At 48.8% G+C, this 25050-nt stretch overlaps 1 protein-coding gene across 2 annotated transcripts; it reads left to right on the top strand.

Moving 5' to 3' along the window:
• The first annotated feature begins 987 nt into the window (after positions 1-987).
• snx25 (sorting nexin 25) lies at positions 988-13960 on the top strand. 2 transcript variants are annotated; one of them, XM_086222824.1, is made up of 22 exons: positions 988-1197; positions 1431-2103; positions 2602-2686; positions 3039-3255; positions 3658-3830; positions 4575-4761; positions 5149-5219; positions 5359-5549; positions 5650-5781; positions 5996-6145; positions 6547-6672; positions 6799-6963; positions 7200-7331; positions 9106-9246; positions 9467-9580; positions 10689-10766; positions 10962-11045; positions 11365-11482; positions 11685-11751; positions 12111-12292; positions 12385-12511; positions 13176-13960. In XM_086222824.1, exons 2-21 carry the CDS (start codon positions 1753-1755, stop codon positions 12501-12503), a joined length of 2883 nt encoding a protein of 960 aa, XP_086078950.1. In that variant the 5' UTR covers positions 988-1197; positions 1431-1752; the 3' UTR covers positions 12504-12511; positions 13176-13960. The 2 variants fall into 2 exon arrangements, with proteins under 2 accessions (XP_086078950.1, XP_086078949.1); XM_086222823.1 differs by having other exon boundaries at positions 12385-12485; positions 13176-13959.
• The last annotated feature ends 11090 nt before the right edge of the window (positions 13961-25050 follow it).

The raw sequence follows: 25050 nt of genomic DNA, 5'->3' as shown, positions 1-25050 counted from the left end.
CCCTCCATCCATCATCCCTCCATCCATCATCCATCCATCATCCCTCCATCCATCATCCATCCATCATCCCTCCATCCATCATCCATCATCCATCCATTTTCTATCACTTATCCTGTTAAAAAACAACAATGAAACAGATGGTGTCATGATGTATACATTCCTTGTGTACTTCATCTGTTTTTATTACTTTACATTACTGAATCATTGTAGAAAAACACGGTCACATATGATTTTGTTCAAAAGGAAAGAAAAACAGCAGCCCGGTGGAGCAGTGGTCCTCCCTGTGGCCCCCCAGCAAGAAGGTTGTGGGTGGAGCCCCGGCTGCAGCACGGGATCTTTCTGTGTGAGTCTCCATGTTCTCCCTGTTCCTGCTGGGTTCTCTCTGGTACTCCAGCTTCCTCCACAGTCCAAAGACATCAAGAGGGACCAGGTTAATCCAGACTCTAAATTGACCGTAGGTGTGGCTGGGAGAGCCAATGGTTGTCTGTCTCTATGTGTTGGCCCTGCCATGGACTGGTGACCTGTCCAGGGGGAAGGCTGCTGGGATAGGCTCCACCCCCACCACCCTCAACAGGAGAAGAGGGGGAACATGGAGGGTTGGAGGGATGATGGAGGGATGGAGGATGGATGGATGGATGGATGGATGGATGGATGGAGGGAGGGAGGGAGGGAGGGAGGGATGGATGATGGATGGATGGATGGATGGGTGGATGGAGGGAGGGTGGGATGGATGGATGGATGGATGGATGGATGGATGGATGGATGGATGGATGGATGGGGAACGAAAAACAGAATCCGTCTCTCGCCACTAGGCTGTTTGCGCGAGCCTTCACACGTAGGTGTGTCTGACTGAGACACCCCTTTGTCCCGTTTTCCCCTCAGTACGCGCGCCGACTCCAGAGGCGAGTCCCCCCGTCCACTCGGAGTGTGCAGGTACAAACACCGAGCGCACCCTCGCGGGCTAACACCGGCGCTGATTGGCTGACGCCCTTCGTGCTCAGAGCTCGTCAGTCAGCTGGAACCCGACAAAAACAACAGTTGCTCGTTCCTGTCTGTTGGGATTTGAGACGCGTCTCTTTGTCTCGCTGCATTCACACACGTCCTCGCCGCCCGTTCGAATCCTCGGACTCGCTGTGTTGTATGGAGGGAAGCGAGAGCCTGGTGTTGTTGCCGTACACCTTCATACAGGATAGATAGGTAAGCTAGCGTTAGCATGCTGAGCAGGAAGGCTAGCTAGCTAGTTAGCTAGCTCGCTGGTCTTTGGGCTTGAGTTCAAAGCCGGAAAGTCCCGGATCATTTGCGGCTCGCACTTGTTCCGTGTGTGAGTAAACGGGCTTTTGACCTGCCAACAGCTCATTTGAGCGTCCTCGCCTGCTAGCTTCCTGCTGACCTGTTCACAGCCACTAAGCTAACACCCGTTTGTGTCCAAGGTGACGTGGGGTTGCTGCACCGTTCACCCTAATCGCCCCGGGTCTCAGTGCTTGTCTCCCGGGAGGACTGACGGCCTCTCCGAGCACCGGTGCCCCGTCCTGCTGTCAGGAGCATCATATTTCGGATGACGAAGCTGACGGGGCTTCGTGCCCGTGGCTGCCGGGAGGGCCGATGCTAGGAGCGTGGAGGAGATGTCAAAGCGGGGATGCCTCATCCTGGAGACAGCGCTGTAGTCGACGGCCTCTCTGACTCACGCAGACACGCTGATCAACTTCTCAGCCTGACGAGTAGTGACACATATATGGATGGTGGGGTCGCAGCATGCCCACCCCCTCAACTACCACTACACCACAGGCTGGAGGGAGTAGCAGCACCGGAGGAGGAGAGGGGCCCGTGTTTGCCTCCCCCTCCTCTCCTCTCAGCTACTCTGTCCGGTTTGTCCCAGCCTTCTGCCTGGGCGTGGTGGCAGCAGTAGTGTTTCAGTTGGCATGGGGAGGCCTGACTCTCACCTCCTTCTTCCTGAAGCTCTTCATCTATGTGTCCTTCGCGCTTCTGTGTTTCCTGGCCGGGAGCTTTGTTCTGCTAGTCAGAAAGAGTCCTCTCAAGGTCAGCTGCTTCCACAGGAGCAGAAGCCATTCAGCTGCACAGCTGGAGTTCTTCAACAAGCTCATGGTAAGAACCTGGGTCTCCAAGTCTCTTTCATTACACACTGTACAACCTAATGAGACACCACATCAGCAGTGCACCGGGAACAAAAAAATAACGCCTGGTGTTTATTTTTGCTTCATCCTTTTCCTCTCAATTATTCCTCCCTGGAGTTAAACCAGCACCTACATGTGCAAATATGTTGGGTGATTCGTTCTCACTGAAAGTGATCTAAACATCTGTCCCCCATTGGCTCGTCTTTGCTCTGACAGAGGCAGCAGTGCTGGTTGCTGCTGTGTGCTGATTGCAACAAGAATTTAGTTGCCACTTTGTATGTGCGCTGAGAAATTTCAGCTTTGTCTCTTGTTGAGGTTGAAGGCGTTTTTATACACAATACAAGTACAAAACTCTTATTTCCTGATGAGGAGTCATCCTTCCTTTCCTGTTGTTGCCCAATGTTTCCTGCTTCTACGCTGTTGCTGCTTGCCGTGATTGAAGTGATCTGACTGTTCTTGTTTTTTTCAGGCCCGTTTTTTGGTGCCAGCACAAGAATCGAGCCAGTGCAGGAGAGTTGTGGTGTCACACAACGTGGACAAAGCCCTGAAGGAAGGTAACAAAGCACCTCTGCACTGTCAGGAAAGAGAGCTGCACAGTCCAAGGAAACAGCAGTACATGTTACTTAGCCAATGATAGCCGTAGCATCATGATACCGTTCTGTGACAAGCAGTACTTTGGAAGGAGTGAGTGCTGTGCGATCAATCTAGAGACATCTTCCAGGTCCACATGTGCAAATTCAGAACAACAAAAATGATACAGTTATTATTTAGAGCATCCACACTACTGAACCTGCAGGAATCCATCTCAGCACTACTCACATTACTCTTTTTGCTTCAACTGCAGCAAGTCATGTGACCTATGGGATGTTCCAGTGGTGACTGAACTTCTCATCTGGTTCCTTTCAGTTTTGGACTACGCCTACCGGGACTACATCCTGTCCTGGTACATCCCTTTGAGTCGGGACGAGGGTCAGTTGTACTCCATGCTCTCAGAGGACTGGTGGCAGATGATTGGCCAGTTGCGATCCCGGCTTGCTGACATAGACCTGGTCAACGTTGTGTGTTATGACTCCATCCGAATCCTTCACACACACTTCACGGATCTGAAGGCAGCATCTGCAAGGTACACACACGCACGCACAGAAAGTCTTTACAACTGCTGTGGGTGGTGTGCTCATCAGGAGTCTTCTGAGAGTAAAAGGAATGTGTGCTTCTGTCATGTTGCCCTTGAAAATAAAGTCGGTGTAAACTTTGAGGGAAACCTCATGTCCAAACTCTCATTCCCCTAACTGACTCGGTGCTGCCCTGTTACCTGCCAGGCAGAAGCATGACTGACACAGGTGAGACTGGTTGGATTAGATCACACCACAGAAATGCGTCCAACCTCTCTTCGTTCAGGAGCCAAGTCTCATTCCTAGGGCAGCCACTCTCCCTCGGGATCATCTGGCAGGAACGACTGGAGTGTAGGCTCTGTCTCTCTCGCGTCCCTCTCTCCTCACCCTGTGTCTCTCTGGTGTCTGGACAGACCAGACGAGTGTGCTCGGCCGTTTCCCCTCCACCCGTGTTTGGTCAGTCCAGACTCGGAGATGGCCTTCCTCCGTTGTGTCGCCAGAATACTGCTGCTGTGTCTGCTCCCGCAAAAGGATGCCAAGTCTCATACGCTACGCTGCTGCCTCATAGAAGTCATCACAACTAAAGGTACTATGTGTGTACAAGTACCTCATGTGATGCTATGTTTTATGTGTATATTTGAAGTGTAACCAAATACTATTATTTTCCATACTCCTCAGAACCAGACCAGTAGACAGATCCCATTCTCCCTTCTGTACTGCATAAGAGACCAGAGACCGGCGGGCCGCGAGTTAGCTTAGCACAACGAAGGGTAGCAGATGGGCAGGTCTGCTTCTCTCTGTCAGAAGCCATCAGAGACCTGAACTCCAGAACAGTCTGCGCCTGCAGTCGTGTAACTAAGACTGTACAGGAAATCAACGGGGAAGATTACAACTTATTGTAATTTCAGAATCAAGACGTGTAGCCGGGACCAAGATCTTAAACCTCACAGATCTGGGGACCTCTAACAGGGGCGTGCAAACGCTTCTGTCCACTGGGGTTCATGGTGCTAAGCTCACTGGTGTCAGCTGGTCTCTTTGGGTCTCAACTCCCAACTGCAGCACAGAGGAGGGAAGAGCCCTCACCTCCTGGTCCAGTTCTGGGCAGTAAATAAATCCACTTTGTCTGACCTTCTGACTTTTAGTGACTGGCAAAGATGCCCTTGTTGTATATCTACTATAAAATAATGTCTTGACTTCTAATAAGTTGTTAAATGTTAATACACTTGTGTTCATTGGGTATCTGTGTATGTTTATTTTAACAAGTGGTCAGTACACAGGTGCCACCCGATACTTACGTGTGTGTGTGTGTGTGTGTGTGCGTGCGCTGCAGTGCTGAAGCCTCTGGTGGAGGTGCTCAGCGATCCGGACTCCATCAACAGGATGCTGCTATCTCAGCTGGAGCAGCGGGAGCAGCAGGCTGAGCAGCAGAAGAAGGCTTACACCTACGCTGCCTCCTATGAAGACTTCATCAAACTGATCTCAACGTCCACGGATGTCAATTTCCTCAAACAACTCAGGCACGACACTTGGAAGACACACACACACACACTAGCATCATTAAACTGAGACTATCCCTCCATAGACTTCTTTACTATCTATATTATGTACTGTCAGTGTGTAACCACACAGTGTAAAACACAAGTGTGTTTGCACTGTGCCGTTACCATGGGAACAGACAGTGTCTGCAACAATCTGATAGATCCAAACGCATGCAGGATGACTTGACACGGCTTTTCTGTTCTGTTTGCCCCAAGAGATATTGGCTCAGTTCTGAGAGGTTCTTGTGCTGTATGGATGTGCATGTTTTACCGTGATCACATGGCTCCTGCTGGGTTTACACCCCAGGTTTACTTCACTTTATTCAGCCGTGATGGCCCCGTCAGCCCCTCTGTTTCTGTCTGCAGGTATCAGATCGTGGTAGAGATTATTCATGCCACCACCATCAGCAGCCTGCCTCAGCTGAAGAAGCAAAAAGGTACTGAAAGGGTTCAGTTTCTTTTGTAAAGCTCCACATGAAAGCTTGTGGTTCAGGTACTACACAACTAGGTTATTGTGTGTTGTTGTATGACCCAAACTGACTCTCGCTTCCAATCCACTGCTGCTTTCTTTCTCAGAGAGAAAAGGAAAAGAGTCAGCAGCCATGAAGGCAGACCTGCTGAGAGCCAGAGATATGAAACGATACATCAATCAACTGACTGTTGCTAAGAAACAATGTGAGAAGCGGATCCGCCTACTTGGAGGACCAAACTATGAAAATAATGAGGACGGAGGGGCTGACGACAGCGACGAGCCTCAGAGCCAGAAGGTCAGAATCCTGTGTGATGGAGAAGTTTGTGTCTGTGTTGAGGTAATGATAATAGAATAACCACCTGCCTCCCGTTTTACCTTTGCACCTCCACATCCAGATCCTCCAGTTTGATGACATCATGTGTAACCCTGGCTACAGGGAGCATTTCAGAGTTTACATGGAGAGAGTTGATAAGAGAGCGCTGATTAGCTTCTGGGAACTTGTGGAAACACTGAAAACTGCCAACAAGGTGAAGTGCTCACATTCCAGATGCTTTAGCACATGGCATGTTGCATTGTGGGAAGAGGAATAGATGAATGTGCAGCGGAAGTATTTGCGACTACAGCACAGCAGTGGAGTGTCTGTTGTTAAGTGGACCTTTGTCATCAAAGGATAAGAACTACTGGTGTGTGGTGCCCTGAATTATGTATGTGGGTAATTTGTATTTCCTGAATGTCTCGTAGAATGAAGTGCCCCAAATTGTTGGGGAAATCTACCAGAAGTTCTTTGTGGAGAGCAGGGAGATCCCAGTGGAGAAGGTCCTCCTAAAAGAGATCCAGCAGAGTCTGGTGGGGAACAGGGGAACCCAGGTGTTCGTGAGGCTACAAGAGCAGGTAACAGCTGTGCTGCTTGTAGCTCTAAACAACTGCAGACTCCGAGGAGAACATCTCACTCCCACCTCGATAAAAGGCAGGGACTTAACGGTGGCGTGGCTCAGGGTAGAGTGGCCGTCTGGCAACCAAAGGGTCGCTGGTTCGATCCTCGACCCCGGTGACCATGTCGAAGTGTCCTTGAGCAAGACACTGAACCCATAATTGCTCCTGATGAGTAGGTTGGCGCCTTGCGTTGCAGCCATCAGTGTGTGAGTGTGTGTGTGTGAACGGGTGAATGAGACGACACTGTAAAGCGCTTTGAGTGCCGCTAAGGTAGAAAAGCGAGATATAAAATTGAGTCCATTTACTGTCAGAGGAGCAAGACAATGACGCCGAGCATCTTGGGGGTTTTCATTTTCTAGGTGGCTGAAACAATGAGAGAGCGATACTACCCCTCCTTCCTGGTTTCAGACCTCTACGATAGGCTGATCAGACGAGACGAGCAGCACAGCCAATCACAGTGTAGCACTGAGGAAAAGGAGGAAGGGGTCAGACACACACACACACACACACACACACACACACGGATGACACACTCAGACAGCACTCTGAGTCATCACCGTTCAGAGAGTGTTTGTATGTCTTGGTGAATGTTGTCCTGTCTCGCTGTGTAGTGCCAGGGTCTGGACACTGGAGAGGAGGTGTGTGATGAGGGCAGTAAAGGAATCAATGAACAGGCCAGTTATGCTGCTACCAAACTCCACCAGCTCTATGACAAGCTGGAGTACAAGCGTCAGGCCCTGGGCTCCATTCAGAACGCACCCAAGCCAGACAAAAAGGTAAGACAACCCCAGGAGAACAGATACACCAGGCTTCCCTGAACAGTGAGGATTGGCTCACTGAGGTCAGACGGCAGAAAACCGTGCATTGGCTCATTTTCAACGAAATTGTAAAGCCTGAACAGGATGAGCGGTTGGCCCGCATGGATGGGCCTCACTCTGACGCATCTTTCTGGAATGTCTTCATTTACTTGCAGCCTTTCAGCAAGCTAGCTGACTGTGTTGTGTGTTTGTAGATTGTGAGCAAACTAAAGGAGGAAATCGGAGCCATGGAAAGAGAACACAGCGAGCTGCAGCAGCATATCACCAGGACTGACCGCTGGTGTGAGAACCTGGGCCGCTGGAGGGCCACCATCACCACAGCTGAGGTGCGTGTTCCCTTGAGAGCAAAGAACTTCATACCGAAACACCTGACGGCTCACTCTCTGAGCACTGAAGACATACCACACCTGGGGCCTCATGTATCAATACTTGCGTGGATCTCATACTAAAAACTGCGGTCACAAGAATTGCGAATTGCGTACGCACAAAAAAATTGTGATGTATCAATCTGTGCGAGCGCCAGAATCCACGCACGTTTCCTTGATACATCCCAATCAATGTGGAATTGAGCGCAGATGTCGGATGACCGGGCCCGCCCCCATTATGCCCACCTATAAATACACAAATTCATTTAAACAGGGTCTCCGCTGTCGGCGCTCGCAAAACAATGTCAAAGAAAAAGAGGTTCATGGCGTGGAGCTGGAAGTGCTGGGAGGAGAGGTGGAGGAGAGACAGCAGATTCTGTTGGTCAGCCTGTCCAGTGGTGTCAGGATGAACAATGAAGGTTGAGAGTGAATGAGAAGTGAGAGGGTGAACGAGGTGGGTTCAGAGCCACGCCCCCCACGAGATGAAAACAGTGGTGGGACCTGTTATTGGCTAAAGTTCCCTTCTCATCAGCAGTGTTGTTGATCATCATGTTCATACATCTGAACCTCTAATACTGACGGAAAGAACGAGGCGCTACGTGTTTGAGGTTTGATGACGACGGTAGAAAAGTGTTGGCTGAACATCAAAGTGATACAAAGCTCAGTTTTCCTCTCTAAACCTGCGCCAGCATCACTACGTCATCAGCTTGCACCTCTGCTGGCGCTCTGAAAGATTTCCTCTCTGTTTCTAATGCATGTCTGCAATTCTAACTTCCTGAACAATGCAAGCTAAACGTAGGACTAACCTACCGGCTCAGAGTCAACCACCAGGATCAGCTGCATTCGGGCCAGCCCGTTTTTACACAGTGCAGTCGCAGGAGGACACCACGGGGATCAATGAGCCTGACCCGCCTGATAAATGTTCTGGAACGTTTAGTGGACAACATAAATTAATCTGGCTTCATGAATCGTGTAGTAGCTTCTTACACATTCACATTGTGGAAATTAAATTCTGGCGTGCGAGGACGGCTGCCCGGCCGGGATCGGCGTCCATCCCTCCAGCCTCTGCTCATCGATGACCTGCACATTGACAGTGGAAACCCTTACGATGAACGTAAGCGTGTTCCTCAAGGGACGGCGCTTTAATGGCAACATGAGTGCAGTCATTAGAGAACTAGACATTAGAGAATCCAGCTGTTGCTGCAGATTAATGTTGGCCTGTTCAATGACCAGGTCCACCACCCAGGGCCTGACCCGGCTGAGGGTCGACTGACTCACCCGGAACGGTCCGCCATCTCCCGCTGGAAGACTTTTTTTGTGCCAGATGTATGTGCGGTTATCAAATAATGTCAGTTACCAAACACCGCCACAGGGTGTTGCCAACGGACCAAAGTGCAGTTAACGCAAGAATCGGCTTTCCGCCAACTTCTACTGCACCTCAAGAGTTGGCGTGAAACAGAGCAAGAATCGACGAACTTTTCGCGTTGATGCATCTGAACGTGAGCGTCGATCCTGGCGTACGCAAGTTTTTCTTGTGTACACCGTTTTGATACATGAGGCCCCTGGTCGGGTTGTTTTGTAGCCATTGAAGAAGAGTGAACACATCTAAACACTGTGTCCTCTGTCAGTCAGTCAGAGCCACCTTACACCATTCCTCCCTCAACCAGCACTGCAGCATAAAGCGTTTTTATAATTTCTATTTTAATTTGTGTGTGTGTGTGTGTGTGTTTTCCAGGCCACAGAGGAAGGTGGTGAGACTGTGGCATGTTACAGCGTGTGTGTCAGCCTGATGGAAGGAGAAGAGGCAGCCCACAGTTGCTGGAGTGTCCAGAGGAAACTCACTGAATTCCAAATGTTGCACCGCAAGCTGACGGAGGTAACATGGCACCGAACCTTGCGCACGCAAAGGCTCGTTTAGATAAGCAGCAGTGATCCAGCGTCATGGTTACGCTGCAGCACAGTTAGCATCTTGAACTGTTGTTCCGCTACTTACCTCCTTCGTGCTGGAGGAATTTGTGGAACATTAGAAGGAGTGTTCGTTTGGGCTATATTGTTGTTTATCTCTCGTTACCATGACAACTCTGTGTCTCCCTCAGTGTTTTCCATCCCTCAAGAAACTGCAGTTACCATCGCTCAGTAAACTTCCTTTCAAATCCATCGACCAGAAGTTCTTGGACAAGAGCAGAACTCAGCTCAATGCCTTTCTGCAGGTAAACAGTCAGCCAAGGGAACCTCGTTAGCAGCTCTGTTGCTATGTAGAAAAATGTTTATTGTTGTAATATTTGCAGCAGGCATTTCTGACAAAGTCACATGTAAGTGCTGCTGCAGATATATTAGTTATGACTGGGATTACTTTATTTCCATACTGTCCACTGCAGCAGCACCCAGATGCTCACTTTGTCTGAAATGCTCTGTATTGGCACCTGTCTCTTCAATCCCCGCCTCCTGAAAGCTGATTGGTCAGTAACAGGCCATAGCTGTCAGTGTCCCGGCTCACAGCTCCTCCAGCAGGGCAGTGTGCTGCAGGGATGAAGGTTCATCCATCCATCCATTTTCTTCCACTTATTCCTATCAAGGGTCACGGGGGGGTGGAGCCTATCCCAGCAGCCTTCCCCCTGGACAGGTCACCAGTCCATGTCAGGGCCAACACATAGAGACAGACAACCATTGGCTCTCCCAGCCACGCCTACGGTCAATTTAGAGTCTGGATTAACCTGGTCCCTCCTGATGTCTTTGGACTGTGGAGGAAGCTGGAGTACCAGAGAGAACCCAGCAGGAACAGGGAGAACATGGAGACTCACCCAGAAAGACCCTGTGCTGCAGCTGGGGCTCCACCCACAACCTTCTTGCTGGGGGGCCACAGTGAGGACCACTGTTCCTTGCAGGGATGAAGGTTTTATGTTTAAATCAGTATGGGAGTGAGCATCTTCAGGGTTTCTCTCTACCAAAGCTGGAAGAAGAAATGAGCGGCTGATCATTTTAACGGGAGTTTTATTTTAACAGGGTGGGACAGAAAACCAAAAACCTTCTGATTTTGAGGTCAGGGAGGCGGGGCTCAGCCGTTTTGGGACTTGTTCCTTCACAGCGCCAATCACCATAGTAACTGCTTCTAAACCCAGGAACCTCACTTGCCTGCAGGAGTAGCAGCATCAGCAGTGCCACATGCTCACAGTGTAAAAACAAGTTAAACCACATCCTCAGACGAGGACAGCAGTTGGAAGCCTACAGGTGTTTGTCACCGGGAGACAGGGACACCCTGACGAGTGGCTTGTCAGGCGCCTCAGGGTTTCTAACCCAGCTGTTTGTGGTCCTCTCCAGCGTCTGCTGACCGACGAGCGTCTGTGCCAGTCAGAGGCTCTCTACGCCTTCCTCAGCCCGTCCCCAGAGCACCTCAAGGTAACTGGTTTCATCCAATCACGTTTCAGATGAAGCCTCTGAATATATTCATTGAAAATAACTGGATAAGTACTGGGCCACTGCTCAGATCATGTCTTCACCTGTGATACTGACGGCGGCTGGATGGCGATGTCTCCAGCACGTATACGATGACACACTTTATTTAGATGCTTTGTTGTGGTTCAATCTCTCAAGGTGATGTCCATCCAGAAGAAATCCTCTTTTTCTCTGGCCTCCTTCCTGGAGAAGCTACCTGGAGACTTCTTCTCCCACACCGAGGTACCAACTCCAGTATCAGAGCAGCAGTTACTCACCTGTCGCGGCGTCGCGAGGGCTGAACACGATAGATACACAACACAGAGGAACGAGGTTATTGTATGAATTTGACTGGAAATCAACTAGAAAACAACTGAAAAGCTGAAACCAGCGAGAGAGCTGGTGGGGCTGTTCTAAACTCACTCAGCCTAATTTACCACGGGCGCAGGCGAGCAGGTGAATGATGTCACCACAGGAAGCAGCAAAATAAAACAGGAAGCAACTCTGATGGGACACTAGCTCCCCGTGTGTGTGTGTGTGTGTGTGTGTGTGTGTGTGACAGGAGGAGGCAGACGACGACAGCGACCTGTCAGACTACGGTGACGAGGCCGACGGGAAGAGGGATGCCCTGGCCGAGCCCTGCTTCATGCTGATTGGAGAGATCTTTGAACTCAGAGGAAGTGAGTGCCGCCCCGTTACCTTTCACAGTCCCAGCCCAGCTCCCGGTCTGGTGACCAAGTCTTCCTGAGCGTACTAGATGTGAGGGCAATGTGAGGAAACAAGGGGTCTGTCTCAGTAGCAGCGGTGAGCCTGCAGGTCCAACTGCTTCTGAAGAGTGGATGTGTTGAACTGACCAGGCTGTGTTTGTGTCGCCCTCCTCAGTGTTTAAGTGGGTGAGGAAGACCCTGATCGCATTAGTCCAGGTGACCTTTGGAAGAACCATCAACAAGTACGTATTCTCATGGAAGCAGGGGCTTGCTGGTCATTAAGGCAGCTTTTGCAACTTTTAAAAAGCTTTCATAGACAACAACCAATATGCACTGAACAACAACAAACACAACGCAGCAGAATCCTCAAATGCTTTGTACAGCTGACGTGACTTCAGTCGCCGACAGGTGAGCTCAGACGTGTGATACTACAGTTTGGAGTATTTTTTAGAAGTAATCACAACCACGTCCTGCAGGAAAGGGACATCCTGGTACCTCTTGCTTGATTGACTTGTTTGAGTGGCTCTCCATTATATATATGAGTGTGTCTTTCTTTCCCACGTTCGCCAGGAGGCTAATGTCTTTCTCTGCTTTATTCTAGACAGATCCGGGACACCGTCAACTGGATCTTCTCTGAACAGATGCTGGTGTGTTACATTAATATCTTCAGGGACACCTTCTGGCCCAATGGGACTTTGGCGCCACACGTCAAGGTCCGGACCGACTCTGAGCGCAGTGAAACCAAGGAGCGGGCTCAGCAGAAACTCCTGGACAATATCCCAGGTAGCAACAAGTATGAAAAGCCCCTGCGGAGCTTCAGCTGCGGACAGCGAATTGAATCGTCTGACTTCTTCTACTCTTTTTTCTTCTGTCAGATGCACTAGCAAACCTAGTTGGTCAGCAGAACGCCCGCTATGGAATCATCAAGATCTTCAACGCACTGCAGGAGGCCAGTGCCAACAAACATCTTCTCTATGTGAGAACTGTGTGTTAACAGTAGCGGTGAGCCACTCGGCCAAAGTATTGCACCACCATTTATTTGTGGCAGGTCACGGTTTGACCCACATGAGCAAAACACACCAGCTTACCTTCCAGATCGACATTCAGCACCGACACACACGGGAAAGGCTCCAGTGGCGCCGCTCAGTGGTCCCTGGTGTTTTCATTTCAACAGCAACAGAACTGTGCTCGAGCTTCAGCAGTGTTTGGGAGATGAAGCTTGTATTTAAGGAAGGTCAATGGAATGTTAGAAAAAGTTGTTTTTAGATTCAGAAAACGCCAACATAATAAGTACGATGCTGAGTAATGTCGCAAAACCGGTTCTGACTGCTGCCGCGCAAGATTCTGGGCCCGGGGCCAGCAGGGCGCTGGGCCCGGGGCCAGCAGGGCTGTGCTCAGAACGGTGTTCCCTGCACAGCACAAGTCAGAAGGTCTTCAAGTCCATCTGAGCAGTAGTGAACCGACAGTGTGAGCAGAAAGCTTCGGATGAGCCGTGTGTGAGAACATAGAACCGCAGGGCTGCACATAATTGTCCCTGGTGCTGTGTTGCTGTCATGTGCGGCTCCCCTTTAGAACCCGATAGAACCCCTGTAGGAGCTTTGTCGTGAGAACATCTGGGATGAAGTGTCACTTCAGCACCGCTACATGAGAATGTTGTCTCTTTTAGGTGATGATGGAAATGCTACTCAAGGAACTGTGCTCTGAACTCCGCGCAGAGGTGGACAACATCTGAACGCGCACACTTTACACTCCTGGCCGACTCATCTCGACTTGCCTTCCTGTAGCTGACCGATTATGAACCGCCATCAAGACAGGCAGGCGGCGTTTTGGCGGAGCCTCAGACAGAGCCCAGCTGTGACGGTTGCTCGGCACCGGGATGCCCGCTGACACTGTCGTTTGGTGTGAAAGGAAGCGAGATGGCACCAGACTGAAGGGGCTGATGTTTGATGTTGTGGTACAAACAGAAAGCGTGAGAAGGAGGAGAAACGCCACGGAGTCAGAGCGACGGGTGGAGCCAAACTCCGGGGGAGCCCACGCTCACACAAGAACAAATCGTACGTTTGACGTTTTGTGTCCATTTACCTTTTTAATTAGCACTGAAGCCCCCGATCCAAACCACGTCCAGCTGGGGTGTGTGAGTCAGGAGGGTGTGTCACGGTGTGTAGATGTAAACACCTGGGTGTTCTTCCCTCACGAGGGAACCAGACTGTCACTAAGGGTGGGAGCAGGGACCGACGGGCCTCCCCCCACACAACCTGAGCAACAACACCGTCCTGTGATTCTTGTTAAGGCTTATAATTGTGCAATATGATGTCACGTAAGAGTCGTTGTGATGATTTTATTTATCATTGTAATTGATAGATTTTATTTTTACCCAAAATTGTTTAGAGAGCATTTATATAAGCAATAAATTGAAAAAAGGTGTGGATATGGCATTTTTTTCTTCATCTGGAATTTAATTATTTAATTGAGATCTCTCTCTCTCTCTCTCTCTCTCTCTCTCTCTCTCTCTCTCTCTCTCTCTATATATATATAATGTGTATATAGAGAGAGATGTGTGTGTACATGGGTGTATATATATATGTATATAATATATATACATATACGTATATTTTTATGTGTGTGTATATATATATATATACGTGTATATATATGTGAGTATATGTGTGTGTATATATATATAATGTGTATATATATAATGTGTGTGTATATATATATATATATATGTATGTGTATATATATGTGTATATATATATGTGTGTGTATATATGTATATATATACGTATATATGTATATATATATATATATACGTATATATGTATATATATATACGTATATGTGTATATATATATATATACGTATATATATATATATATATATATATATATATATATATATATATATATATAATGTGTGAGTATATGTATGTATACATGTTCTGAACATTCATATGTTTATATACACACGTAAACTAATTCCTATGGTCGGCTGTAGTTTATTCTGGCCGTCTTGCCCCCTGATCTTTGTCTGTCCCTCATAGATCAGTGGGTGCTTGGATCAGCAGTTTCAGTTGTCATGCAGCAGAAGGACACGGTGGTATTTGAGGAGTGAAAGGAAGTTCAGCGGAGTTACAGGAGGTGTACAATAACTCTTCAAACTAAACTAGGCAGCTGCATGACTTTGGGCACCCCAACAGAAAAATTACGTCAATATTCAGTAGATCGTCCTTTAGCAGAAGTCAGAGCCTCTGAAGGCTTCCTGTAGCTTCCCATGAGATCCTGTTTCTGGATGAAGGTCCATTCTTCTTCACTAAACAGCTCCAGTTCAGGCAGGTTGGATGGGCATTAAATCACACCACAGACTTTCAAGAATCATCTGGCCTCATTTACAAAGCTTGCTGACGCACATTCTGGAGACAATCGTGACAAAGAGAGAACCACTGGTTCATGGAAAGAGCCCTGCAGTGGCAGCCGTGCAGTGCGGCACGATGGATGCGCTCGCTCCTCTTGAAGACCAGGCCAGCGGACGGATCCGACTGGAGAGGGTGCTCCGAGATCGGGAAGACTTCCTGGCTCATGATTGGCTAATCAGCCCTTGCAGACCCTGTTCTTGGGTCTGATTGCTGAACTGAGTCCAGTTTTAGAGCGACCAACCCACCGGAACCGCACCATACCGGCACACATTAAAGTGCAGACAACGTTGGTGTCTTGGCAACGGGCTCGTTCCAGAGGGAATTGTCCGACAGGTGTGCTTATTTATTTTGACCGCCATATCACAATATAGGCCTAACTTAAATCTATAAATTAGTATATATAATAAAGATAAATTATATTCATAGATTTGTATTCTATGCAGGAAATAGAAATTACTAAGTTTCTGTGGGAACAAGTCTGGGAAATGGCAGCCATCCCTCAGTGGCGCGCTGCCAGCGGTTTGTCGCCTCGTTTACGAATGTAGATTGACGACGTGTGCAAGGGGACAACTTGCACATGCATTTGTCCGACTTGGTTCGGAGACGAAAGGGACTAAATCCCTTTGTGTTGGTGTTTTTACTGTGTTGGTTTACCAACTTTCACCGCAGCAGCGGCGGTGGGTCACGCAGCCGTTTGTTTAAACAGTGGAATGCCGTGGGTCCATCTTGCGTGTTTATATGCAAAACCCACTCATGAGGTAATTTGCATGACCATACACGGTGAACGTGGGTGTGGAGAGGGAGGGACATGAATCAAATCCTGCTGCGCAATTTTCGGATTTATAATGGGAAAGTGCGTGCACGGTACGCACGGTTTTATAAATCGGATTTTGTTTTTGTTTTTGTGTAGACACTTTTCAGCGTTTCGGCGTACCTACACTTTTAATATGGATCCTACACCAGGTTTTATAAATGAGCCCCAGGTCTGGGGACTGAGCTGGCCAGTCCACAACATTGTGCTTCTTCCTCTGCATGAATGCCTTCAGTAGATTTTGAGCAGTGTTTAGGGTCGTCTTGTTGTTGAAGTTTCCAGCCCCGGCGCAATCATCTCGACTTGATTCTTGAACAGTGTTCTCAAGAATCTGCTGACATTGACTGGAGTCCATGCGACCCTTCACTCTAGCTTCCCAGTACCTGCACTGGCCACAGCGTGATGGAACCGCCACCAAGTTTTACTGCGGGTAGCAAGTGCTTGTCTTGGAATGCTGTGTTCTTCTTCCGCCATGCATACCGCCCCTCGCACCTTATTTCAAAATGAAGCTGGCTTGTCCAGATGTGCTTTAGCAGACCTCGAGCGACTGTTCGTGGCGTTTGCGCACAAAAGGCTTCTTCTGCATTCCTCTCCCATGAGTAGTTGAACGACGCACAGTGACACCATCTGAGCAAGACGATGTTGTAGGTCTTTGGAGCTGCTCTGTGGGTTGGCTTTGACTCTTCTCACCATTTCCTCACAATGTTGGTCACAGTGGAACCTGACAGCTGAAATCTCTGAGAGAGCTTTTCCCTCCCCTTGAACTTAATGTTGAACAGTCTTTACACTGGACTTCCTTTTCCTCAGGTCTGCTTTGAACAGAGCAGTCGGGCAGAGGCTCATCACCCAGCCTCTTCTCTCTCTCAGGCTACCAGGCCTCCTGCTTTGCTTTGAGCCGGCTCCTCAAGCAGACAAGCCTGTTGACGTTTTCCGACAACAGAGAAGCTCGCTTCTTCTGTACCACGTGACCAGACGAAGACAACAAGCTTTCAGAGGCTGCTGATGCCAAGTGCTGGAGTGCGAGGCGGACCTTTTCACTGTGTGCTCCTTCATGCGTGGACCACCACTCCAGGGGACAGTCATTGCCAGACATTGCTCAATACTGTCCTCTTCATAAGGCGAAGACTCCTGTGCAAGCATGAGAGTTGTTCTCTTGGTAGTAGGCTCAGGTGGGCCGTCGCTCTGCAGGACTCCCCCTCTAACTCCCGCCTCTCCCCCCTGTGCTCAGCGCAGACACAGAGAGGACACCACTCATATTGACCAATCAAATGCAGCGTGAAGGGAAGAAAGTGACACAGTGGCTCCCAATCAGGAGGATCGTTCACATCAATGGGCCGGCTCTCAGAGCCGTTTCGTTAGCCACCGACACATCAGTGCTGATCGCAGTAAGACGAAGCCAACGACCACGACTGCGGCCACTACACCATCAGAGATCATTGACAGGGTTCTTGGTAGATTCCTAAACTAAGTTAGAACGTTATCGTCGACAGGTTGACGTTTCGAAGCAGGGGTGTGTTTTTTTTGTGTGACTCCTGTGTTGTGATGTTTCCAGGCTGACCAGTGCTCCGGGCTCCAGGGTTTCCTGATTTTTCACTCCTCCAGGGTAGGAACTGCCTCTGGCTTCACCTCTCTGCTGATGGAGCGTTTGTCAGCAACGGCAACAAGCCAAAGCTAGAATTTGCTGTGTACCCGGGCGCGTGGACTACGGCTTCGAGGTGGACAACGAGGCCATGGATGGCATCGACAAAAGGAACCTGGACACTGAGCGTCCCACCTCCACCAAACAGAACAGGCTGATCAGCCAGGTTGTGTCCTCCATCACCACCTACGCTAGGCGAGGTCAGCACTGACAGCGTTAGCGTGGAGGATGAGGAAGGCGAGGAGTACTAGTAGTAGTACGAAAACGCCATATATATTTCATTTTCCTTGTTCCCCTGACTGTTGTCTGTCTTCTGAATTCTTAATAAAATACACATCGTATCACAATGCCAAGAGTTGCTGGGTGTTACTTCAAGTTTCACTAGACAACTATTTTAGGAAAACAGAAGAAAAATATAACAGCTTTTACAAAGGTGTACAATAAAGTCCAAATTTCAGTGAAAAACAATATTAGAGTTAAATGAAATGTAATGATTATTTAAAAGTATTTTATCAATTCCAAAGTGTTGCTAAAGTTAAAGTTCCGCTGTGTTGGCTGACAAATGTTTGAAGATGTCTGAGCCAAGAGCCTGGTGTCAGGTGTGTCACCAGCCAGGAGCTCCGGAGCTGCAGGTGCTGATTAACCAGAGAAACGTCTGACAAACGTGAGGCTTCGTCCACTTATCGTCTCAAAGACTGTCGGCCCCGACAAAGGAGCCGGACCAGGGTCAATACTGGTTCAGTATCCCTATGCTGGTCTGAGCTGGAGGACCAAAAGCGTCTGACCAGCCAGGCTGTGGTGGCCAGAGTTCTGATGGACAGCTAAGCTAACGGTTGCTAACTGACAATAGCAACTGGGGAAGTTTGTAACTGCAGCCTCAACAAATCCCTTTTGTTACTGTTATTGTGTGGCATCCTCACCAATGTGTTGTCACAGGATCAACCACATGAGTTGTTGTCTTTTGAGGTGGGACGACCAAGCACACCATTACCTGTATTCAAACCATGGGTGGGCCTGGGTGTTTGGCTTAAACCAGACGTGGGGGTGGCTCAGGGTGGCAGGTCAAAATTTGTATTATGACATAAAAATACATGGATGCCAAGTGAAGCTATAACACACACACACACACACACACACACACACACACACACACACACACACACACACACACACTCTTTCCTGCTGGATGGGCCCTGTCCCTCCCTCACTTGCTTGTTGGTCTCTGTCTGGATGAGTGAGGAGGAGTAATGAGGAAGGAGGATAGGAGCCATCTCAGTTCTGCTCCACCTCCATCACTCAAGTAGACACAACAGTGCTGAAACACACACACACAAACACACACACACACACGGATATCATCCTCTCTGCGCTGCTTCCTCAGGAAGGCCATAGCAGCGTAGCACGGTGAGCAGCTTCATCCAAAATGACTGTCCAGGCAAAAACCTGTCAGCTGCTACAAGCTCGTTATTGTTCCCAAGGAATGTTCTGGTCTTTAACCTCCCAGCAGCCCAGTTCTGATGACATCACCCCTTGTGATGTCATTGTGGTTCTCTCAGCGTGGTAGACTGATATCTTACACTGTCAATTTGAAACCTGAGCTATTTTTCATCTCAGCAGGGTTCCTCTCAGCTATCGGCATCATTTTGATGAACAGACTTTATAGTTGTCTTTGTGCAGCAGGCAGAGGGATACCAGAGGACCCATGGGGGGGGGGGGGGGGCAGCTTCCTGTCTTTGCTTCTAAATTGTATTTAAAAACATTTTAAAACATTTTATCTGGTCATTTTGAACTGTTTTTTTTTTTTATCTGCATCAATGTGAACACCCTTGACGCCCCTAACGTGACCCTCAACTGCGCACCAATCCTGCCTTTCATTCCGTCCAGGGATGGGAGTGACCGGGCACCGAGGCCCAAATCCAGAGGGGGACGATGTGGTTGCTGCTGCCTGCAGAGGCCTCAGCCCCACAGAGAGCAATGACAAACTTCAAGCTCCTTGTGAAGCAGTTCCTCCCTTCCACTGCCCTCTGCACCTCAGCTGCTCACAAACAGTTCTTTAGATCACAAGTATGATTTTCCCTCCTCGACTCTTCTGATGCCAGAACGTAGGAAGAGCCAGCCACACACAGACAGACATTTAGCTTGAGGCTAACGACAACAATCAGCTGAATGCAGAGGATGTGGATTTTATTCTGAGGTGAGCTCAGAAACCTCTTTGTGAGTGTTGCAGCCTAAACAGTGAACATTCCAGAGAGTTCTGGCAGACATCAAGACATTAAAACAGTCTTTGAACATTTCCAGGATGAAAGGCTTCCACTCCTCATAGCTTCAAGTAAACTGGTGCCACCACTGTGTTCTGCTGTTGTTCTGCCTTCATTCATTTGAGTGACTTCCCACCTGCTTCACATCCATCACAGCTGTGGCTAATTATGGAGCTAATGGCTCTATGGCATCACTCTACATGGATACAGAACAGGATTTGGACTGAATGTACACTTAGATTTGGATTCTCTGGACCTGAAGAAGACACTGGTGTCCACTGGTGAACTATTTAGCCTGGATGGGAGTTGAGTGGGTGGTTCAGTTGCTAATTAGCCTGATGTAGCGGTTGTTTCTTGATGTGAGTGGTAGCGATTAGCTCAGGAGAATCAGAGCTTTCAAATGATGAGCAGCTGCTTTAAAAAGACAGCGCGCTAAAAAAGAGGGCTTTCTTAGTTTTTAGCAGTTTACGACTGAATGAATGAACAACTGAAAAATGGTCAACCTCCTCCTTTCAGCCACATTTCATGTTCCTGTTTCATATTCCCATGTTAGCAGGACCACAATACTGGCTGTTTTTATACTTCACCTCTGATCAACGCTGTAGGAATTAAATTAATAGATCAGAAGTCCTCGTCTCAGGAAGCATTTTGTGAATCACATGAGTATCTGTGACCATCTCCCACCAAGGAACAAACGGACAAACAGTAGGAGACAGCATGGGGGGGGGGGGGTGAGAAGCACATGCTAAACAGGGGACACCGTCATTGACTTGGTTTGGAAACCATGTGCCTTTTCTTTGTTGCTGCATGGTATCAAGGTTGGGTCATTGTACAGATCAGCAGAGAACATTCAGCAGTCTTGTCTCCATGCTGCATGGATTAAAGAGACTTGATTCATCACACGAGTCTGTGATTCTTCAGACAATTAGCAACTCTCAACGATCTACAAGGAGAATTTCCCTTCCAACGCTCCTTCATTTGAGCCCAGATTTCCTCAGACAGCAACATTGTTCTCCATTGCCTCTGAAACCACTGCAGAAGACAGTGGAGCTCTGCTGCAGCCGAGTGTGTGTGTGTGTGTGTGTGTGTGTGTTGAGGAAACACAGCCGGTGTAAACAAGTTCAGCACTCCTCTTGGACAGTGTGTAGATGCTCCTAGTCATCCTGGTCCAAGTTAGGAATCCTTGATAAGGCTAATGAATGCTCACTGATGCTAATCTGGCTGCAATTAGTCTGCTGTGGGCGGGGCCTATTCATGGAGGTCACAGCGTAATGGATGACAGTGCTCTACCCTCCAGGATTTGTTTGTGCATGTATTGGAGTATTTTGTCTCAGTGCACGTGTGTGTGGAGAGATTAGCATTGCTAGTGAAGAGAACCCAGCACCCAAAGTTCAGAGAAACTGAACGCAGCAAAGAAAACTGTTGATCTTCTGCTTCAGAGGTTTGTAGTTGGAACACCAGAGATGTGTAATTCCAGTGAGTCACCACTGGATGTCAGGAGTGTATCACATGATTGCTGGAGGTGCTGCGTGACTCCAGCTCTCTCCAAAGATGGAAGCTCAGACTGAGACCACTCTCACACACACCAGCCAGACTGGCTCCTTCTTGCTGCTGCAGTGAGAGACATTCACACCAGACACAAACAAATAGGATTGAAATGTATTTAGATGAAATCCTCCTGGACTTGAAGGTTTGGATCATTGCTTGATCATTGCTGCGCTCTCTCTCTCTCTCTCTCTCTCTCTCTCACACACACACACACACACACACACACACTTGGGCCTGGGGTTTTCAGGTTAGCATCATGGGACCTGGGCTGCGTCCGAATTGCCAAGTAGCAACCTACGTCCTCCTGCTACAACCTAAACACAGCGGTACAACGGTCAGACACCCTAGAAGATTGGTGGTGAAGCACGACCTCTGCTGGCAGAACACAGATACTGCAAATAGGTAGACAGCAACAACGGAAGCCCCACCTGCTGGCCTGGCTGTCGTACTGCACTCCACTCTGAACTCACCTGTCACTCATCCTCTATGATTAAGCACATTAACGCACCTGGAAAAATGATGGCCAGCAACAGCTCAACTGTTGAAAAACGTCTGTTTCCAAACTCTCAAGTTCCTCGTCCACGATCATCCACGCATGCTTTATCCAGCCCTATGATCAAGAACCCACAAACGCTTTGACTGGAGAGAAGAACCAACAAAAACAGCTCGATCACTGTCGCGCCGGGCCGGAGCAGCCGGCTCATTCACTTGAACCTTTTCCTCATCCGTCGGAGCGTTCTGAGGCTAGATGGGATACGCCGTCCTCCGCGTGCCTCCTCAGCAGGGTCGTGTCCTGGAGGCCTCCCAGTCAGAAGCCACATGGCTTCATTTGACCTCCTGGGCTCACAGGTGGGCGCTCTGCAAGGTTGAGCTGCGGATGTGTAAGAGGTTTAATTTCATCCTCCAATCACAGACCTCCCACTGTGCCGAGGTTGCAGCATCTGCTCTGAGATCAGTTCACCAAACTTTTGAGGCTACAGAAATACGGATCAGCTCCTAACATTCAGGGAGCAGCTCAGGGTGGATTTGGTTTCTCTGAACAGGCTGCCGACGCTACAAGAGGACGGTTGCACTGCTGTTGCTCACAGGGAGCACAGAGGACGGCTTGCTTTTATGGATGTTGGCATTTAAGTTTGACGTTGTCGTTCTGCTCCTTTGATTAGGAAACGATCAAAAAACTAAAATTCACCAGGATTTAGGATTTTATTACTACATGTTGGTTGCTACCAGCTGACCAAAGACACGCGTTGAATCTGCCAAAAATACCAAAGAAGCGCAACCCGAGGGATGACGTTGAGGTGACGTTCCTCTCACGAGTTTAGCTTTGAACTTCTAAGGCTTCCTAGCTCTTGAAAGTGGTGTGTGTGCACGTTTCAGCAGCGTTTGCCACCTGGCTTATCTTCAGCAACAATCAATCATCCATGTAAAACTCCGACTGGCTGCAGCTGAGGTCGCTCATGCCACTCACTGCTGGGCTGCCTGCAAAAATACATGATCACCACATTATCAGATGGAAGCTGAGCGGGTCTGACCTGCACTGCAGCTGATGCTGGTGTTACACAGGCCAGCAGCAACATGAGGCTGGGCTCCATCTCTGAAACACACACACACACACACACACACATCAGTGTGTATCTACCTTTGGAACACTGTGGTTTCTCACAGGATATTCAAGCTTCTTCAAAGTGACTTCCTGAAATCCTCCTCTCATGTCACTCTGGACTTTGGTCCCACGTCATGTGCGAACAGCTGCAGAGCATTCAGAGACCACAAGACACAGATCTCTCTCTCTCTCTCTCTCTCTCACTCTCTCTCTCACACACACACACACACGTGTGTGTCATGGACATGGACAGTCAGTCTCAGGGTTCAAATCTTATTTATTGAGAATAAAGTGGATCATAAATGAACCAAGTTTTCTTTTTCTCTCAACACATTTTGAAAAAGAGTAACAGATGAAAAAAGGGTTCTACAACAAGTTCTGTCAGCACTTTGATGTCGAGAGCAGGAAGAAATTTCATGTGTCCACAGCAAAGAAGGCGGCACAAATGCAGCGTTCAAAGGTGAAAGTGTATGCCTGCCTTCTTCAGCTGCAGCCACAGAGGTGCCCCCTAGTGGCTGAAGGCCGCCAGCTGGAGTGTTTGTGTGTCTTCGACCAAATATGAGGCCTCGGTCATGAAGTGCTCTTGGTCTGACACTCAGAAGGCCTTTAAAACTCTCAGTTTACAGACAGGAAGCAAAGTCTGATTGGCTCTTGGTATCTTCTGTGTGGTCCCTCACCCAGAACTGCAAAGACCTGAATGCCTCAGGTCACAAATATGCCCCTGGCTGCGCTTCCGGTCTGTAAGTCTGAGTTGAGGCCTTAATAAACCCTCGATTGTGTGCAGGAACATTTCATGAATGACGGCCAATGTTCCCATGGTTGGATGATTGCCAACCCTTCCTTGATCAACCTTTATTCATGTTTGTTGTTTCATGTTGAATTTGAGGAGCTTCTCTGCAGCGTTCCAGTCTGTTCCATGACTTCATACCATTATAAGTTGTTATTGTCTCATTTTGTTCTGTTATGTTGCCTCTTACAAAAAATACGAGTACAACTGGATAATGTTCGTTGCTCCCAGATGAAATAAATGAACAATGTCGTGTCAATCTTTTTTTTTCTAACCTGTCCTGTTCAGCAGCAGCATCCATGTTCCTGGTGCCTTGTTGTACTGAGGCACTTTTACTCTGCATAGGAGGAATCTGATAAACTCCTCCTATTGTCATTTATGCTTAATTTTATTAGGAATGGTGTTGGTTCATTGATGAAGCTACCGGACTGAGGCTCAGGAGTGGATAGGAAGAGAGAACAGGGACAGGATAGGGAAGACAAGGGGGGGGGGGACAAAAACAACAACAATAGCAGAAAAATAAACAAACAAAGAAAAAGTAACAACAACAACAGAGAGGAGAAAAGAAAAAAAAAAGGAAAATACATTGGTTGCAGAATTTCCACCACAGGTTTACCATCTGGTTTAATATAATTTTAAGATAAATGTCTGAGTGTGTGATTATGGGTCAGTTGTGCACCGCATGTGTGTATGTGTGTATACGCGTGTGTATGTGTGTGTATGTGTGTGTGCTACGGTTTGTCTTGGATGTTGTGCGTAGCTGGCTGTAGCTGATGTGGGGGGGCCAGGACATCACACCCCCAGTCCAGGATAGCAGGCAGGTCAGGACCAGGCCACCAGAGCACCCAGAAACCCCCAGGACACGGGGAGCCCCAGGCCACCCCTCCCACCAGGAAACAGCCACAGGCCCAACCCAAGCCAGGACCCCTAGGAAAGCATAGGAGCAGCAATCCCCACCCAAAAGCAACCCACAAAGAGACGGGGCAGAGAGGACCCCGACCCGTCAGGCCACCCCCGGACTAAACAATCATACCCTCATCTTCCTCCATACAGGGGCTGAGTAGTCCATAGATGCTGATACGGTCCAGGGCACCTCAGACTTCGTGAAACCGCCAACAAGCGATCCACCGCACAACAGCAGGGCCTGCGATCAACCCCAGCCCAACCACCACGCCGGGAGGAGGACCACCCCCCCCCCCCCAAGAGCACCGGCCAGGCCCCCAGGCCTGCAATGGTGCAGTTAGCAAAGGAGGCAGCACTGGACCCACTCCCCGCCCCAGCTGCCCCCCCCCCCATTCCAACATAGGTGCAGGGTGCGTGTTGTGCGTGGGAATGTAGATGTGATGATGTGGATGACTAGAATGTAGTTAAAATTAGGAGAGGCACCCAGGGCATGGGAGCCCCGCCGGGTGCAGACGGCAGAGTCTCCCAGTACATCCTCATGCACTCCCCCAAGCCCTAAATGTCTACGATGTTAAAATTA

The sequence above is a fragment of the Aulostomus chinensis genome, chromosome 13, assembly GCF_037954235.1.
Source record: "Aulostomus chinensis isolate RoL2024-O1b breed Wild chromosome 13, RoL_Achi_v1.0, whole genome shotgun sequence".
NCBI classification, from domain to species: Eukaryota; Metazoa; Chordata; class Actinopteri; order Syngnathiformes; family Aulostomidae; genus Aulostomus; species Aulostomus chinensis.
This window is presented reverse-complemented; position numbering and strand designations above follow the sequence as displayed.